Genomic DNA, 17,092 nt, shown 5'->3' with positions numbered 1-17,092 from the left:
CCAGAGGCACCCGCAGCCGATGAGCTTGCGAGCCCTGCCACCTACCGCATTCCAGCTTCCAGGCACTGCAGGAGAGCCGGAGCCTGCATGGTGCGGACTGCCAGGAGAGCGAGAGAAAAGGCTTGTTCTGAACCCTTTGCTGGTTTTCTGTAATACTGGTAAGCTGAGAATTGCAGCATGAGACCTTTTAGTAACCTGTGGAGGGGCTCCTGCAAGCCACCGCCCCTGTGGTTTGTAAGACTGTCAGAGCTCCACGCTTGAAGGCAGACAAGGATGTGCAGAGGAAAGAACAGGAAAGAAATGTGGACTAAGAGGGCTTCAAGAGGAGACACAAAGTGATGAGTCCCTCCTGGATGAGATGCTCTATTAGTTTTGCATGATCCTTACTGTTATCTATAACCTTAATCCTCTCCTTCATTTTAGCTCTGAGGGGGTGACAGATAAGAGGCTTATCGTGTGTGACCCTGATGAAACCTCCCTGGACCCCATGGGCAAGCTCGTGTCCAGAGGGGAGCAGAGGATTACTGGATTATTTCCTTGTGCCCAGAAGTGGCCATTCAGCAAAGAGCTGGGGGCTTGTGTGAGGGCAAAGCAGCATCTGTGGGGTTTGCTCCATTCCTGCTCCCAGTCCTCCTCGAGGCAGGCTCTTAAGTCCACCTCCTTAGCAGCAGTTGTGTTAAGCCTTTAAAACATATATTTGATGTACTATCCTTCTTTAAACATTTGCCTTTTTAATGCCCTGGCCAAATTACTCAGCATTATGCTTGACAGGGAAATGATTGAGCATATTCCAGGGTATCAATGGGTTGATTGCCCATATAGACATCGCACATAAAGCTCTCCAACTTAACTGTATTGTTTCAAGACAGCTATAATTAGGTGTAATAACAGCAGTCATAATTGAAACTCCTCATAATGGGGATATTTGCTACTTAAATCAGTATTAAATGGCTCTATTTCAATTGTGAATAAACACCTTGGAAACATCAATGAAAAATATGTTATAAAAAATACTGGATTTGTGGGTAGGGGTGAAACCTACAGAAAAAGTAAGAGAAAACAGCCCAGGTTGTTTAAGTCAAAACCAGAATTGCAACATTTTTCCCTGTGTTTCAAAATACCACAAGTTAACAATGTATCATCAGTTATTCAGTATTGCTTGCAACTGCTGAAATATGTTGCTGCAAGAGAACATATGATTCTTGCAGAAGGTTTCTTGGACAGCAGAAATTCCTAGATACTATTTTAATTATCATTTGCCAATAGTGTGTCATTTGTGGGAGGTATCATCTAATTAAACTAGAATTTTTACGTATCAGACAGCATGAAGACCAGTAATAAGAGACCAAGATCTGTGTTGCAGCTGGAACGTGGAACTCTGGTATAGCTTTAGGCAATATTTAATTGAGTAGTTAAATTATTTTTTCCAGATGAGAAAATAAATTATTGCTCATCTTTCCAATTTATTTTAGCTTTTCCACGTTCTGTTTCCTGAGGGAGTGATGAGGGAGTGTAGAACATCCCCAAATACACCAGGGATGATTTAGTCTGCCTGCCCACTATAACTCCCTCCTTCAAGGAGAGTGACTTATAAGCGTGTAAAACTGCAACGTGTTTAACACCTGCCTCTCTTCTCCTTTCCTCTTTTAAAGGATATGCTGCTAATCAGTATGGTGGGACCATGGAGATCCAGATATGCTCTGTGTATATCTGTACACTCTTCAACTCCATGCATAAACTCAGGCAGATAGGTCAGTCCTGGATGTGAACTCTTAGGAGAAGCACAAAGCACTGAAGGAACCAAGAGAGCTGGCAGGGTCTCATTTAGTAGCTACCCTGAAAGCTCTTTCAGGGTGATCAGGGGGCTTGTGTGTTCCTGGAAAGGCTTTTTAAAATTATTTAATTTATTTATTTATAGGTGCTAAAAGTCTATAGAAGTGATTATAGAGGTCATAAAAATAAAAAAATAAAAAAAAACACACATTCAGATCAATTAAATGCGAAGATACCCACCTCAAGGGAGGTTTGCTAGGCTGATAGAGCACTGTGGTACATTTGCCCCTTGGTCTTCTGCCTCTGCTCCTTGTAGGGACTGGACTTAGGGCCAGCTCTGGCTCATCCAATCTCTCCCAGCTGGAATTACAGGGTCCCGGGGGGGGGGGGATGCACAGGTGAGGAAGAACTTTTCATTTTGGGCATCTCTTCATACTGCAGGTGTCCCCTCTGGAGGCCTCTGATGCAAGTTGAGGTGTGAAAGACCTGATTCAAAACCCACTGGTAGGAATGGAGAGACTCCTTTAACTTCCCTATAGATCAAGAGGTAAGGAAAGCTTTTATTAATGAAATTAGGGCTGATTTTAGATGGAAGTGGGTGAGAACAATGTGCAAAGGCTATTTCGTAGAACCAAATGTTTTTCACTGTGTTATTAAAATGCTCAATAAGAACAAAACTTAGGTCAGAATTCTTCTAGTCCCGCTGTGCCTTTTTGTGGGCAAATGTACATATAAAATGCAGGAGAAACAAGGCTATTTCAGAGTTCTGCAACCAAACCCTGCATGCAGCTGGGGCCATGGAATTGGGCAGAGAAGCTTTTTGGAGCTCTGGGACAGCCTGAAATCTTCACTTGGACTCACAGCTTTTTGTAGCAAGTGATTATTCAGGGAGATTGTGTCAGCTTCTAGATTGTTTTTCCCCCGTCTGCCCAAACTGAGCCAAATAACCATGCAGAAATATGCAGTATTCCATCCAGTGTGTGGGAGCAGAGCATACAGTGTTACTGAAAAATTGCTCCCCATACATGAATATTGGATCAGCATGGTTTCAGAACTCCAGGCCACAAAAGTGTTTTCCACGTTCAAGTGCCCACACAGTCGTGTTTGCCAAAATAGCCACATTCAGCCATGCAATTGTGTGTTAGCTTTTGCGCTTTACACTGTGTGCAAGAGCACAGGTGATACTTGACCTGGTGGGAAGTCTTCTGGGGAAAATCACCCCTTTGGATTCTTGAGCTGCTTTGGTTCAGCTGGATGGATTGGTACCAGGCTGGTGCTCCGTGTCATGGGGCTGTGACATTCTTGACCGAGTGCTCTGAGCCTTGAAACCTTCTTGTAGGATCACAGCCCGCCTGAATTCCCAGTGGCTGTTGAATTTTTGTGAACTTAGTAACAATCCCTTGTGCAGAGCAGAAAACAGAATTGAGCCTTCCTGCTTCCAAATAAATTCATGACCTATTTTCCACCTGGCCAGCTCTGCTGCCTGGGTCTCTCGGCCGTGGGCCTGCTCAGTAATTGTGTTCGCCCTCGTCAACTTCTTTAGAGATGCCTAAATCCTGATGGGAAGGGGACGGTGCGGTAATTCTATGTGCACATATAGCTTTCAAAGCACTTTAGGAGGAAAGGCGCTATGCTAGTGCAAGAAGATCTTGTTATTGGAGTATTATTACATCTGAGAATAACTTAAGGGAGTAGAGGAAATGCCTTTTAAAATTGTAGGCTGTCTATTTTTCTTCTTGGTATAAGCACTTTGTTTAAAAAGCTAATAACATACTGCTTTTAATGAATATAAATGCTTTCACTGTATTTCCTGGTTTCAGGGGAAAAAGCTAACTGGAAAAGCACCTTGTAAAGCTGACAGTTCTGACGTGTTACTCTCCCAGTGCATTAGCTAGAAAGTGCTTCCACGGTCTAGAAGGGCAGCTAAGTTGGTCTGATGTAGAGAAGACTGCTCCTCTGCTTGATCTGAGTTTTAGCTGTGCCACGGCCTTTAGCAATCACAGATGCAAGCTCAGTGACGGCTGAAACGCGTCCCGTGAGCCCAGAGGTGTTTAACATTGTGCAGAGACAGATCCATTTCAAGGGGCAAGGAAAATCTGCTTATCCTCTGAAAGGCCAGGTCCCTGTGCTTGGCTGAAGTCCCAGTGGACACTTTAACATTGTAAATTTGCTTGCTGAGTTGGGACTATCTCCAAATGGTCTCTCCTGCTCTGGTAACAGCTCATCCACTTTGAGCGTGACCATGCTTTCTTTTTTTTGATTTCAAAAACATGGTGGTCCTTCCTGCAAGGAAGAGGTCTGTTTTTCTTTGCACAGTTCTTCCTTCAAAGCCCTGCAAGCACTTGCCTGGGATCGAGCAGGCTGCACCCTCACGTTCTGTGACAGGGTCTCCTGGCTGTGGCCGTGGTCACGTCTCCAAGTAGGAAGGGGTGAGAAAACTCCAGCCGTGATGGCACCGCTCCATGTGAAAGGATGGGGATATCCGCTACAGGGAATTTCCCTCTGCTGGTGCCAACGCATGTGGAGTTGGAACTTAGCCCTTCTGCATTCCTAAACCCTAAATTCAGCTGTGATGAAAAGGATGCATGTTCCGACAGTGGCAGTTTTATTTTGGAAATGAGTGAGCATAGATGCTTTCTAAGCTGCCTGGAACATGAGATTAGTATGTGCAGTTTCTCAAGAGGCTTTACTAGCCACCTCTTTCAATAAACTTGTCTTTTATTCCAGTTTAAATCGAATCCTTATGATGAGCCAGGATGAGGCACCATCCTGTGTCAGGATCAGTGCTTTAAGGAGAGGCTGTGCAGTAAGGCTTGCTCTGTGCACAGGGCTATAATCAGTAGCAAATTCAATCTCTACAGTATTTTACTATATTATCTAAGCATTCTATGATTCCGTGTCCTTACAAATCCATAAATGATGTTCCCTATTGCCTGTTTGCTATTTGCTCCTCAGCCATTGACTGGCCCCAGAACTGCGGGTTTGTCCTGTCTTCACTGTTCACCGTTACCTTGAAATCTTGGGTTGTGGCCTGGAGTTCCTCAAGTGAAAACTGGGAGTAGACATCACCACTCCGGTTGGAGTGATGTGCCTGGTTATAGCTCCGCACGCAGGGCGCTGCTGCCACGTGCCCTGCTTGTCAGCGCTGGGGTTTGGCTCTTGCTCTGTAACTTTATCTCTTGCCGTTCCTGTGCCCTCCTCTCCCGATGAGCTGCCGCTCGCGTGCGCTCCTCTCCCTGCAATGTGGCTCGTGAAAGGATGCAAGTTATTTTATTAAGTTGTAAGACTGTCTTTTCTGCTGGGAAAGAACACTTACCTCACATAAAGGCTTTGACATTTTTATAGAAATGGCTATAACTGTGTTATTTCATACAAGGAAGGATTTATTAAGCCTGTGTCTGGATCTCATTCTTATGCTATGCAAACGAGTAATAATAACCCTTCTTCACCAATGGCCTAGGACTCAAGGCAGTGCTATTAAATCCTGTCCCCTCCTTTGCTCTGCTTCTATTAGACTGCCAGATAGACCACAACATAATCAGAATTTATAAAATGAGCCCATATTTGTACTGGAATACAAGGCTGTAAAATTAAAACCTGAGTTACAGAATATGGTGTTTCATTGAGTACTGAGAGAGCAGCAAGCCGAGGTAATTTCAGAGCACAGGATGTTAAATGAGGCACTATACCACCTTGCTTGCTTGTGATTATGAAAAATTCCACAATAACCATGAAGAAGGGAAAAAAGGAGGGGGTGTCATTTTTCTCGCTGCTCTATTCTAAGCAGTAACATCTTGCTTTTTGTAGATCTTGGAGTAGCTTCCATTGCATGCCATCCAGCCGGGCAGAGTCCTCCTTGAATACTGCTATTATTTGCTCTGCTTTTACACTAGTGGTAGTTACAGATCTGAATCCTTTCCAAAACAGCTTTTCTCCCAGACAAACTACATCCCTCCTTGTAGGAACACCTTGCCCACTGAGTCAGTGGTTAGAGCTGAATCTGAGCTCCCATACCCTGTGCTCATTTTCTGCTGCCAACAAGGGCTTCAAATCCCTGTGGGAATAATGCTTCCCCTCTCTGCACTTGAGGCTGTCCTCTTTTGGGGGAGGTAACAGCAAAGCAATGAAAGGAAAACGTTCCATGACTTTCAGTTGCAGCTATTCAGCCTGGAAAATATTTATTCCATTTGGAGGAAAGAACATCGATGAATATGGATTTTATGCTACACAAACACTAGATGCTAAACTCTACACTAAATTCTCTTCCTTAGGTTGTTTTATTCCCCAAAGATTCTCTGTTTGCCACAATTAGTTTTAATTATTCCATGCGTGAATGAGTAGTCCTCCCAGACTCACCTATTCCTTACTATTTAGGGGCAGATGGAGGTGTGGACGTAAACTTTCACTGTGTACTCTAAAAACAGGACCTGTTTCTCCCCAGTCTGGGATGGCCACTCTAACCAGCGAAATTGGGTAAATGGAGTGAGGAAAAAAGCTGCTTTTTCAGCTTCTGTGTGCGCTCTGAAAACACCGCCTAAATCAAATTTTTGTACGTGAGAAAAGCAGAGGAACGCTTTATCTGTGAATCTGGATTGGATTTGTGTGGGCTAAGCACCAATGGTTCAGCTCAGTAGAGCCTGAAATACTTCTGGGCTCGTGGCCATATCTTGTTCTGACAGAGATGTTTGGCAATCTAGGTGGATGTACCTGTAAAAGACTTCCAGACATCATCATTTTGGACCCAGAAATCGTGGGCTCCGCACTCTTCTGTGAATCCAGCCTGACCTGATGTACAGAAAGAAGAAATACATATTCGGGAGAGTTTCTAAACATAATTTGGTAAGAAAAAGACATTCTTGTCAGTGATTTTTTTTTCTCTTGCAGGAAAAGCTAACAGTGCTCTCTTCCCAGAGCAATTTCAGGAACTGTATTTATCTTTTCGTGTACCAAAGGAGCAGCATGTTTCTACCTGGCCTTGTCTCTAAGGGGATGAGATCTTGAGAAATTGTCACCTTCGGGCTGGCTGCTCTCCCACAGCTACAGCAGCACACGAGTTTGCTCCGTGGTGTTCTTGCAAGAACCTGACAATATTAATCCAAGGCACTGGCAGGCCTTTTGCTGCTTTCATGCCCTTGGTGGTCAGTGGTCCTGGGCACAGGAGAGAGCCTGTGTGCCACTCACTTGCACTTCTTGGCACAAAGGGGTCCTCACAAGTCCTGGTGACTTGTGACAGTGTGTGGGTGTCTGTCAGGTCAGTACTGAGAAAAGCAGATATGGATTAGAAAACAATAATAAATTCATTTCTAGAAGTTTGGAGAAGGGCCTTTAAACTGTGCTGTCAATGAAATGCAATTAAGTAAAAGAACGAGAGCTGTGACCCTTCCTTTCCTGAGGACTGTCGGAACGAACTGACCCTTCAAGCGCTCCAAGCTTGACTGGGGGGAGCTACAAAGCGCCCTTGAGTGCAGGGCTCCGCACCGTGCCAGGGCACAGCCGGGGCTCTGGGGCTGGGGACATCTCTAGGCTCCTGCCCCGCGGCTCCCGGCCGCTCCCGGCAGCTGCAAGAAGAAGGGAAGGGGATGGGAATGGGATGCGCGGGTGTCCGGCAGCCGCGGCTCATTCCCTGCTGAGCAGCACCATCTAGAGGCACCTGCCCGAGGAGACCAGCTTGCTGCGGAGCTGGAGACCAGCGATGCAACGTGCCCTGCTCCACCACCACCACCATCATCATCATCATCGCTTCGGCCAGGCAAGGGGGAGGTCCGGGCTCTGCCCCTCGGCTGCTCCCGAGGAGGCGATTCTCACAGGGAGAGGCCTGGAGCCCCTGGATGTGCCTGTGCAGGAACCAGGGCTGCCCCGAGCCCTGGTTCATGGCAGATGGAGTTAAAGAATTTCTTTAACTTATTGCAGCCCTGGCACCAGAATGAATCAGGCCTGGGGGGAGGTAGTATTTTGGCCAGACATTGAAGATTTTTGCATTTCTGCTGCCCTCTAGACAATTGGAAGTTGGAAAAGATGTGCATGATGTGCAACACAGTGGTTTTACCTATAAAAACAAGAGATATTATTTGCAGTCACAGAGAGTTTCAAATCAACTTCAGTAACAAATCTAGGAACTGACGCAATCATCAGATCTATAGAAATGGTTGTTGGAAGGGACCTCTGGAGGGTCCCAGTCCAAAGCAAGACTCCAGTGAGCACCACATTAGATCAGCTCTGCCTTTAGCCAAGTTGTGAAAACTTTCAGGAATGGAAATGTCAGCACCTGTGTGAGGGTAACCTGTTCCTCCTGAAGCAGCTGTGCAGCCTTCCTAGTGAAGAATAATAAATGTAGGCGTTGCTTCAGTCCCCAGAGTTGTGTAGAAGCAAATTCATAGACGGTCAGTAGATTTGAGATCACACAACAGCTTAATGCCAGCTGTTTCTCTAGTCCATTTCTCCCCTGCACCTCTCTACCTTTCTGTCTGATGCTTTTTGGTGTTTTGAGACAATAAGCGCTTTTCTCTTGGGCCGCCATCAGATGTAGTTCTGAGGGCTGGAACACTTTGCTTGAAGTGCAGCAGTGTGTTTGCTAGTTAGTGCTCCCATGGGAAAGATCATAGTTTTTTCCATAGCAGCAGAAGGAACACCCTAATCCTTAACAAAGTCTATTGTTAAAAGTTGCATCATACTTGTACCCATTCTTCTATTTATCTGAATAGCTTTGAATAAGGCCTTCTAGACTAAAGAAAATTGGCCAGGTGAGGTCTTTCTTCCTCTGCAAAAGCAGGTTACTATGCCTTAATGCACGATTTCATGAAATGCCCATCGAAGATGAAATCCACACTAACCTCAGCAGAAGCAGTAACAAGCAAGGCAAAGAGCAGTGTCTGCATGAAGAGGCATAAGATTCAATTACATGGGAATATTGTTTATTTAGAAAGTTATTGCTCTATCCTTAGCAGGAATCAGTGAAACAGAAGCATCCGTCATCTAGCCTTGGGCTACTGTTGAGCTAATGCTCAGATTTCCATGTTCTGTACACAGTGTACTCAGACACGTGCCATCCACAGCATCCTTTGCAGCCTCAAAACACAACTGACATGTAGGGGCTCTTCTTGGAAATGTTCTGCATTTTCTGTTTTCTAATAGATTTCCTAATTTTATTTTTTCTAATCCTTACAACAAGGGAATTCCAGAGCACAGATGTTTCACATAGCACCAAATGGACAACTACTCAGAGGCTACTTTTACTGCTAAAGAGACAGTTAAGTGTTCTTTTGGTGTCCTGGAGGTGTTTTCTTGGTTTCTCATGGCTAACAGGAGTGCATGTTTGTGTGAGGGAGGTCACAGGGCAGAAACAGGAGACCTGAGGTAGTGGAAAAAATACAATAGTGGAAAACAGAAAATCTTGCCCAGGCTTCCACAGCTCGAGGTCTTTCAACACTCCCTGTTCTCTGTCAACTTGTCAGAAAACACAAGTCCCTACAGGCAGACCAGCCGCAGAGGCAGCATGGATGCTGGTATTGAGAGGGCTGGAGATGATGTCTTTGCTTGAAAGTAGAAGATGACCTACTGAAAGGAAATATTGATAAATACTGGATTATTCAACAGGTGAGGTATTTTTCGCTTTCACATCTCCCTGTGTCTGCACCCAATCCAGCCCAAGGGTCAGTTGATGAGGCCCCACTGCCTGCTCGTGAGCTGCTAATATGGGCTACTGAGGAGCCCCTCAGCACCTCAGATTAGCTGATTAGAGTTTTTTGTCTGTTCGTTGCTAATCTTTGAAGAAAATCAGATGATCTCTGTGAGATTTCAGTGCTCAACTCTGAAGGCATCAGTTATTTTCTCAAGTGAGAGTTAATGGCTATGACTGACTTTCTGAATGCTCCTGAAAAAAGCGTTTTTGAACACAGTGCCCAGGGAAGTCAATGACTCTCTCCCATCTTCCTTTCTCTCATAGGGTCCTCCAGGCTCAACAGCACAGGCTCCATGACGCTGGGCGCTCCGGGAAGGCTCCTTGAAGCACTGCTGAAGCACTGGTAGGCCATGAATATGGCAAGTGACCTGAGCTGGGCTGGCAGGTTCTTAGGGTAGGCACATGGTCTAGGGAAGACTCTAGATCTAGCTCTGCAAATGCCCTCTCCAAAACCTTTACTGAGCTTTTTGAATCCTGCCTTAAAATACCTTTCATTTCCCAGGTTTTGCATACTCCAGATCTTTCCTGCCATTAAAAACAAAAGATGATGTATATGTGGTCCTCCATGCCACACTGTGATAAATCTGTCATCATCTGGAATTAGGGAACATTGTAAATCATTGAGAGCGTAGAGGCAAGCATTCCCATAGAAATTTGGCTACAGCTATACAGTTGCTACTGCTGAGTGACACCTGCTATGTTTGCCTTTTCCCAGGAACAAGGTGGTGGTCTGTGCTTTTGGGAAAACAGCATCAGAGCCCTGGGAAGGGAGCAACAACAAGACAGATGTTGATTCACTCTGCAGTGTCTGCCTGGTGACTTGCTCCTCCTTTTGCCTAGCAGGAAAGTTGGGAGGAAAGAGAAGCTGGGCTTGCAGCTGTCTGTCCTTACTTGTGGAGAAACTATGAGCTACGTTACTCAGCAGGTTAAACACAGGCTATCGTGGCCTCCTTTGAGCAGCATTCATTCATCTGAAAGGTGAACTGAGGCTCTGACTGGATTCAAATATTTTTGCGGTAAACTGGATAAGAGCAAATAACTCCTGTCAATGTAGCTGGCCTTAGAGATTTTTATTAAGTAATTAAGCTGCAGCATGCAAAGTACAGAATTGAAACCACAGTCTCAGCTAAAGTTTATTTATTTTTTATTTATATTTATTATTTATTAATATGAACAGGTCTGGCTTGCATCCTAAGCTGCTGTCATCTTGTAATGCTAGAAAATGCTACCATTTGTTTTATTGGTAAATGCAAACAATATCACTGTCATACTGATGAATGCCCTAGCATGTAACAGGATGAGGGGGGAAAAAAAGTAATTTTACAAAATATCATAATTTTTGTGGTAGGTAGGGTTGGCCCAGGTAGAGTTTGGAGCATTGCATCTTTGCAATGCTTTTTAAAACACGAGATGAACCGGATTCATCTGCTGTCTAAGCTTCCATGAAAATAAAATGGAGATTCTCAGGAGCAGGGAGAGGAGAAAGCAATTTTCATGCAATTGATATTGTGCAACTCACTGAAAATCCTCTTTTGGTAGCACTACTTCCACAGAGAAAGGACAAACATTTAAACTCTCCAACAGAAAGCATTCACATGCTACTATCGTTAATTGTCATGATACAGCGTTATTTTCTCCCAAGTACTGTCTTTCTTATCTCTAGTTTATAATATATGTGCATGTATATGTTTGTATCTATTTTTCTGTCTTTAGAAACAACCCTTTTTCTGCTCAGCTTGTGAATCTTGCAGTTTACCCAAGTTAATCTATGCCCCAGGACCAAGGGGAATGTTGAGCAACGATTGCACAACAACAGCTCATGTGAAGGGTCTCTTTCCCTTCCTCTGGGGTCAGATATTTCCACTGTTTTCAGAAATGGAAATAATAAATTCTGAGGTGTCTAGGAGATGCTGGTATCTCTCTTTCTGGAACTTTTTGCTGAAACATGGGAGCCAGTGCAAATTCTGTCCTTTATATGGTGATCCACATATCAAGCTTTATGGACAGTGCTTATTTACCTGGTCAAATCATGACTTTAAATAAAGGCCCTATCTTATAGCTGGTCTCTTAGCTGCACCATTCCTGTGGGGTTCAGCCCTAACCATATAAAAACGTTTACAAATTCTAATTCTAAGCCAGCGGTTAACAGTTTCAAGGCTGAGGGTGCAAAACACTATGTATTTGTTGCTGGGAAATCTCATTTTTAAAGTCAGATCACTGTCTGAACAGATCACTGTCTGGACATTTTTCAGAACAGACACTTGTCTGTTCTGAAAAATCAGGCCTTGTAATCTGAGCTCATTCCTGGCACCTGTAACCATGGTCCTTTCCCAGCTCTAGCTTCTTTTCTGAGCTGTTTTATAGCTTCCTTTTCTGATACATTACCACGGAAACAAATCTATATATGTATATATATGTGTGTGTGTGTATATATATATACGAACTTCATATACGTCCTTAACAAATATATATATATATATGCACATGCTGATGGCTTTATTTTGGGGTATTCTCTTTTCAGTGTTCGTCTTTTCAGCAGTGCTCCTGTTGTGGGGATTTCTCTCCTCCGGCTGCCACTAGATGGTATTGCTTCAGCAGGCACCTTCATGCCTGCTCGTCACCTTCCCCAAAAGGAAACCCCCCAGGGGCTCAATCAGCAGTTCAAAATTAGCTCTTTACCCCCAAAAGGGCCCAGATGGACTGAATGGAGCAGATAAACAAGGGGATGCATTAACATGTTACTGTTAATCTTTTATGGGCAGACTGCCAGGCAACGCACAGGGGCTGGCTGCAGCATGAACGGAGTAGAGGAGATTGCTTGGAGCAAAAAAGCTCCAAGCCCTGGACATGAGTGACCAGAACAACTGGAGCAAACAGGTATTTCTGTGGTGTTTGCCATTTGCTGGGAGAAACAGGAATCCCTTCACCTGTAGGCAGTACTGTCTATGTGCACACTGCCGGCAATATCTGATTTCTTTACTGCTGATTTCTCATATTCTTCAAGTATCCATTGGCAACCACTGAAGGCTAAATGGACCTTCATTCAAATGGACCTCAGCCAAAACAGCAGTTTTGTTGTGACACAGTTTTGCTTAAGGGCAACTTTATTTTAGCTCTATAATCCACAAGATAAAATAGATGGGAAGAAAAAAAAAACAAACAAAAAAGCGCACAAGATAAAATACTTGAAGCATAAAAGCTGAAGCAAGCTGATAGGACTTTTTGAGCTGCAGATCTTCTAAAATAACTGAAACAAAAATGTGAAGAAAAAAATAATTTTGTTCACATTCACAAAGATCTTGTAATATGATCTTGTGTTTCTTTTCATGCTTGTGACAGAAAATCAGTTAAATATGGAGGAGGCTGTTCAGCCCAACTGTTACAAGTCTGGTGGCCAAAAGAACTAGTGAAAGGACCAGAAAAACAAGGTCTTTCTTGTATTAAGAAAGAAGGATGGCACTTGATATACATCTTTATGGTAAGTTTATAAGGTGTGGGACTAATGTATGTTTCTATGTTTCCTTGTTTTGTTATTCAACCTTAAATCCTTGCTACTCAGCTAGTTTAGTCATTGCTACCTGTGCTGGATCTAACAAACACAGAATCACAGAATGCTTAAGGTTGGAAGTGACCTCTATAGATCATCTAGTCCAACCCCCCTGCTCCAGCACGGGGTACAGGGTCACATCCAGGCGGGTTTTGAAGATCTCCAGAGGAGACTTCTCAACACGTGGGAGGGGCCCTCCGAGCTACAGCCACTGCTGGAAAAAAACTACTTTATGTCTACGGCCTTCCGGGAGATGCCCCGGCTGTGCCGAGGCCTCGCGCTGCTCGCGGGAGCCTCGGTGAACCGGGGCTGAGGCCGCGATCCCGCGCGGGGCCGGGCCAGGCCGCGCCAGCGCCGTCGCCATGGAGACCGCGCGGCGCCCGCCGGGAGCGCGCCCCGCGCGGGGTCACGTGAGGCGCGCGCGGGCAGTCAGGTGACCGGAAGCGGCGGCGGAGCGGCCATGGAGCGGTACGAGAAGGCGGCGCTGGGCGCGGGCCCCGCGCTGGAGCCCAGGTGGGGACCGAGGGGGAGCGGGAGCCCGTCCGGGTGGACAAACCCCCGAGCTGCCCGCTGGGCCCCGTAGTGAGCGGGAGCAGCAGCTGCGGGGCGACACAGCTTTGATGTCAGAGCCCTTTGCGGGGAGCACCGGTGCTTGCTAGTCACTCCCAGAGAGGATGCGAGTCCTTGCTTGTTTGTTTGTTTGTTTAAATTCTTATTTTGCAAGCAAACGCCCGGGGTGCAGTGTAGTTGCAGGCAGTATGCTGTGATACAAATGCATACGATAAAACGTTCTGCTTATTCCAAAAGTCCCATGCGACTGCCTGGAAGTGTTGAGATCTACACACCCCCCTCGTTGCTTTTGGAGGATATTTGTGCTTCAAAGCGTTATGGGCACAGGTCACTGGCTCTGGTAGGCTCTCAAAGTCAGGAGGGGGTTGCTTGGCTTGTGCATTTGCATCCCATGAAATAAGGAAGGCAGCCAAGCAGAGCAGAGGGAGTGGAGCTCAGGGGAAGGCCAGAAGTGTGAGCAGTGCATGGCAGTGTGTAGGAATAAAGGCTGTTCCAGTGACATCCAGGGATGCCTTAGCAAGTGTGTAATCTTTCAGTGCGACTCTTGTTCCACATCTTTTAGGTTTGCCCTTTTGAAGGGGAGAAAAAAAGAGATATTTTGATGTGTTTGCTCCGTGTTCTAGCAATTGCTACCATTATTCTAATTTTCTCTGTGGAAACTGAAAAAGGTATTTTAAATAGATGAACAATACACAATAAAAAGGAAACTGGATTTCCAGCAGATAAAGTGTTAAGCTGTTCTGTCAGTCCTAGTCTGTGTATTTGTCATTTTCCTATGGTAGTAGATTTTTCTCCAGAAAAAGAAATAGGGGAACTTGGAAAGATTTGATGCAAAGCACTGTCACGCGTGCATGTTTTCTAATGCTAGATATTTAATAAGTATGTAAGGTACTGAAAAATGTTAATATGAAATCTGTTTTTAATGCTAACGGTATTTTGATTTTTTTCGCTCTGTTATTACTTTGTTATTAGTCTAATTTTGTGACTTTAACTAGCAGAACTCTTGCATCATTGTCAACACTGTCATTTTCAGTTCTGCCTAGCAAATGTGTATTTGAAGTCTTCATTGCTTTCAAGTAATAAATGTATCCACTGCTTAAAGCAGCTGCCTTATTTTTCCTGTTTTGGGGCAAGCTGATATCCTAGGTCAGGAATATATGTTGTGACATTTTTCTGCATGTAACTTTTCTTGTTTATTTCAGAAATGAGGGTTCATTGACATCAACTTTAAGAACACTTCTGTTCTTCACAGCTTTAATGATCACATTGCCGGTTGGGCTGTATTTTTCATCAAAGGCTTATATATTTGAAGGTAATTTTGTTTCTGCTGATTAGTAATACTATTACAAAAGTGGAAAATTATTTTCCAATAGTATCTTTGAGCTTCTTCCTGTACATTCCTGTTTTGAATATCTGTTTCCTTTTGCAGGCTAAGGTCACTGTAGTGTGTGATTAGAACTGGGAAGTGAAATAAATGGTCAATATCTCTTTCTCTGCAATGTGGCCTGCAATCTCATATTCACTGCTGTTTGTTGTAGAATGATTTGTATTGTAAACAGAAGCAGCATTCCCATTACCCATGTAACACCTCCCTTCAGCACACCTTTATCAGAACCATCAGGGTATGTTTTCTGCAGGCTTTTTGAGCTAATTGTGTTCAAAACAGAACAATTCCAGGGTTTTTGTTTGTTTGTTTTGTTTTAAAACACACCTACACTTAAAAGTATAAACAATTAAACCATAAGCTGGTTCCAGACGTTGAATGTGTGGCTGAATGTAGAGCTTTTCTCTAAAACTAAAGGGAAAATGCAAGTGATTTTTAACTGCTCATATGGAGTGATACTGTTAAAACTGCTAACCACCAAGTTTTAGCCTTGATTCTGCAAAGCTATAACAACTTTCTAGTACAGTAGAAAAGGGAAGAGAGAGGGGGAAAGCAAGCAGCTGCTCTTAAAAGCAGTTCATGAGACTATAACTAAGTTCAAAGGTCTTTCAAGGTGTTTCCCCATTGTTGTGTGATACTAGGTGTAGTTCTGAAAGTTGAAGTTGAAAACCTGCTAAATACTTTTAAAATACTTAAAAGATCCAAAATGCTAAAAAGTATCTTGAATCTGAGGCATAGCATAATGTGGCAAGCTAAACCTTAACTCTTGGTCAGTTAAGAACAAGAACTGCCAAGAATGACAGGATTGATTTTGATTTTTTGGAGCGGATGGGTGAAGATAAGTGGTATCTTAAAATTCTTCTGGTGTCTAAAGTCGTAATATTTTAGTGTTTGTTTAGGAATCACTTTTTATGACCTAGAAATGCAAGTTAAAAAGTGTCTATGTTTAACTGTATTTCTACTGCTATGTCCCTTTATAATGGCAAGCAATGCATAATCATCTCTCCTCTGTTTCCCTACCTTACCAAGAAAAACATAATTATGAAAAGAGGATATTGATGTTTATTTGGTGCCAAAAGGTAATAGAAGGAAAAAAAAATGACTATATATTAAATGCTGGATACTTGCAGTGTTGCTTTAATCTGGAAATAGTTCAGAGGTTTATAATTCTCATTGTGAATTCTTTCCTATGCAACTTTCTCAGCTCAGTCTTGTGATACAAGAGTAACTTGGTCTGAAAAAATTGTCTACAAATTCTGGTCTAAAGCAATTGTGACTTGTTATGTCAGAGTTCTTAATAACTAATATTCTTCTCTTTATTTTTTTTTTTAATTCCTCAGGTACCTTAGGAATGTCCAACAGAGACAGCTATTTTTATGCTGCCATAGTTGCTGTAGTTACTGTTCATGTGGTACTTGCTCTGTTTGTGTACGTGGCTTGGAATGAAGGTACTCGACAGTGGCGGGAAGGCAAACAGGACTAAAACGAAAATCAGCATCCTCTGATACCTACAGACTGTAAATAGAATTTCTTGTGAATTGAGTTAAAAGCATTCTTCAGCATAGTATATGTGTATACAAATACAAGGCTGATGCCTCAGCTGTGTTTTGGTTAGAACAAGACTTATACTCTTCTCAGACATGTGCCAGTGTTTTCTCTAATGCTGGTGGAAGTTGTACACTAAGTCAGCCTCTACTAGGCGGGGCTGTAGAGATCTTCACCTGAAATTAGAATGAAATAATAGCATATGGCAGAGTGTGGCAGGGAATCCTGCAGCTATTTTTGCCGTTCTTAACATTTTCCTGGTTTTCTTTCTTTGGAAATAATATTGACACGTTGCAAAAATGTTTTGCAATAACTAACTTACTATGCGGCTCAAACAGGAAAGGTGTCATTTCAATTTGTTGTGGATAGCTTCCCTATTTTCACAGCATACAGTCGAACTGAGCATTGTTTTGTGCTAATCGATGTGCTAATACATATGCCGTCTAATTTTGTTTTTGGTGTTGGAAGTGGAATAAAAGCAATGGCTGAACAGGCAGCTCTTTACAGTGGTATGTTGTGCAGAGGCTTTTTAACTCCAGAGACCAAAATAATGCAAAATGAGTTGAGGAAGTCTTCTGAAAAACTTGCAAAGGAA

At 43.6% G+C, this 17,092-nt stretch overlaps 1 protein-coding gene across 1 annotated transcript; it reads left to right on the top strand.

Annotated features, from left to right (window-relative positions):
* The first annotated feature begins 13,433 nt into the window (after window positions 1–13,433).
* Window positions 13,434–16,589, top strand: VMA21 (vacuolar ATPase assembly factor VMA21). Its single transcript, XM_088527642.1, has 3 exons — window positions 13,434–13,511; window positions 14,771–14,880; window positions 16,293–16,589. Exons 1-3 carry the CDS (start codon window positions 13,459–13,461, stop codon window positions 16,433–16,435), a joined length of 306 nt encoding a protein of 101 aa, XP_088383768.1. The 5' UTR covers window positions 13,434–13,458; the 3' UTR covers window positions 16,436–16,589.
* Window positions 16,590–17,092: the final 503 nt, after the last annotated feature.

This window comes from Tinamus guttatus, unplaced genomic scaffold (genome assembly GCF_059628265.1).
Source record: "Tinamus guttatus ecotype Peru unplaced genomic scaffold, ASM5962826v1 Tinamus_guttatus_pri_ptg000287l, whole genome shotgun sequence".
In the NCBI taxonomy this organism is placed as follows: domain Eukaryota; kingdom Metazoa; phylum Chordata; class Aves; order Tinamiformes; family Tinamidae; genus Tinamus; species Tinamus guttatus.
Note: the sequence above shows the minus strand (reverse complement) of the source record. Positions and strands in the feature narration are given on the sequence as shown.

Coding starts and splice junctions, on each gene's coding strand:
- VMA21 (XM_088527642.1), top strand. CDS start 13,459: ATGGAGCGGTACGAGAAGGCGGCGCTGGGCGCGGGCCCCGCGCTGGAG. Junction 13,512..14,770: donor GGCCCCGCGCTGGAGCCCAG/GTGGGGACCGAG, acceptor TGTTTATTTCAG/AAATGAGGGTTCATTGACAT. Junction 14,881..16,292: donor AAAGGCTTATATATTTGAAG/GTAATTTTGTTT, acceptor TTAATTCCTCAG/GTACCTTAGGAATGTCCAAC.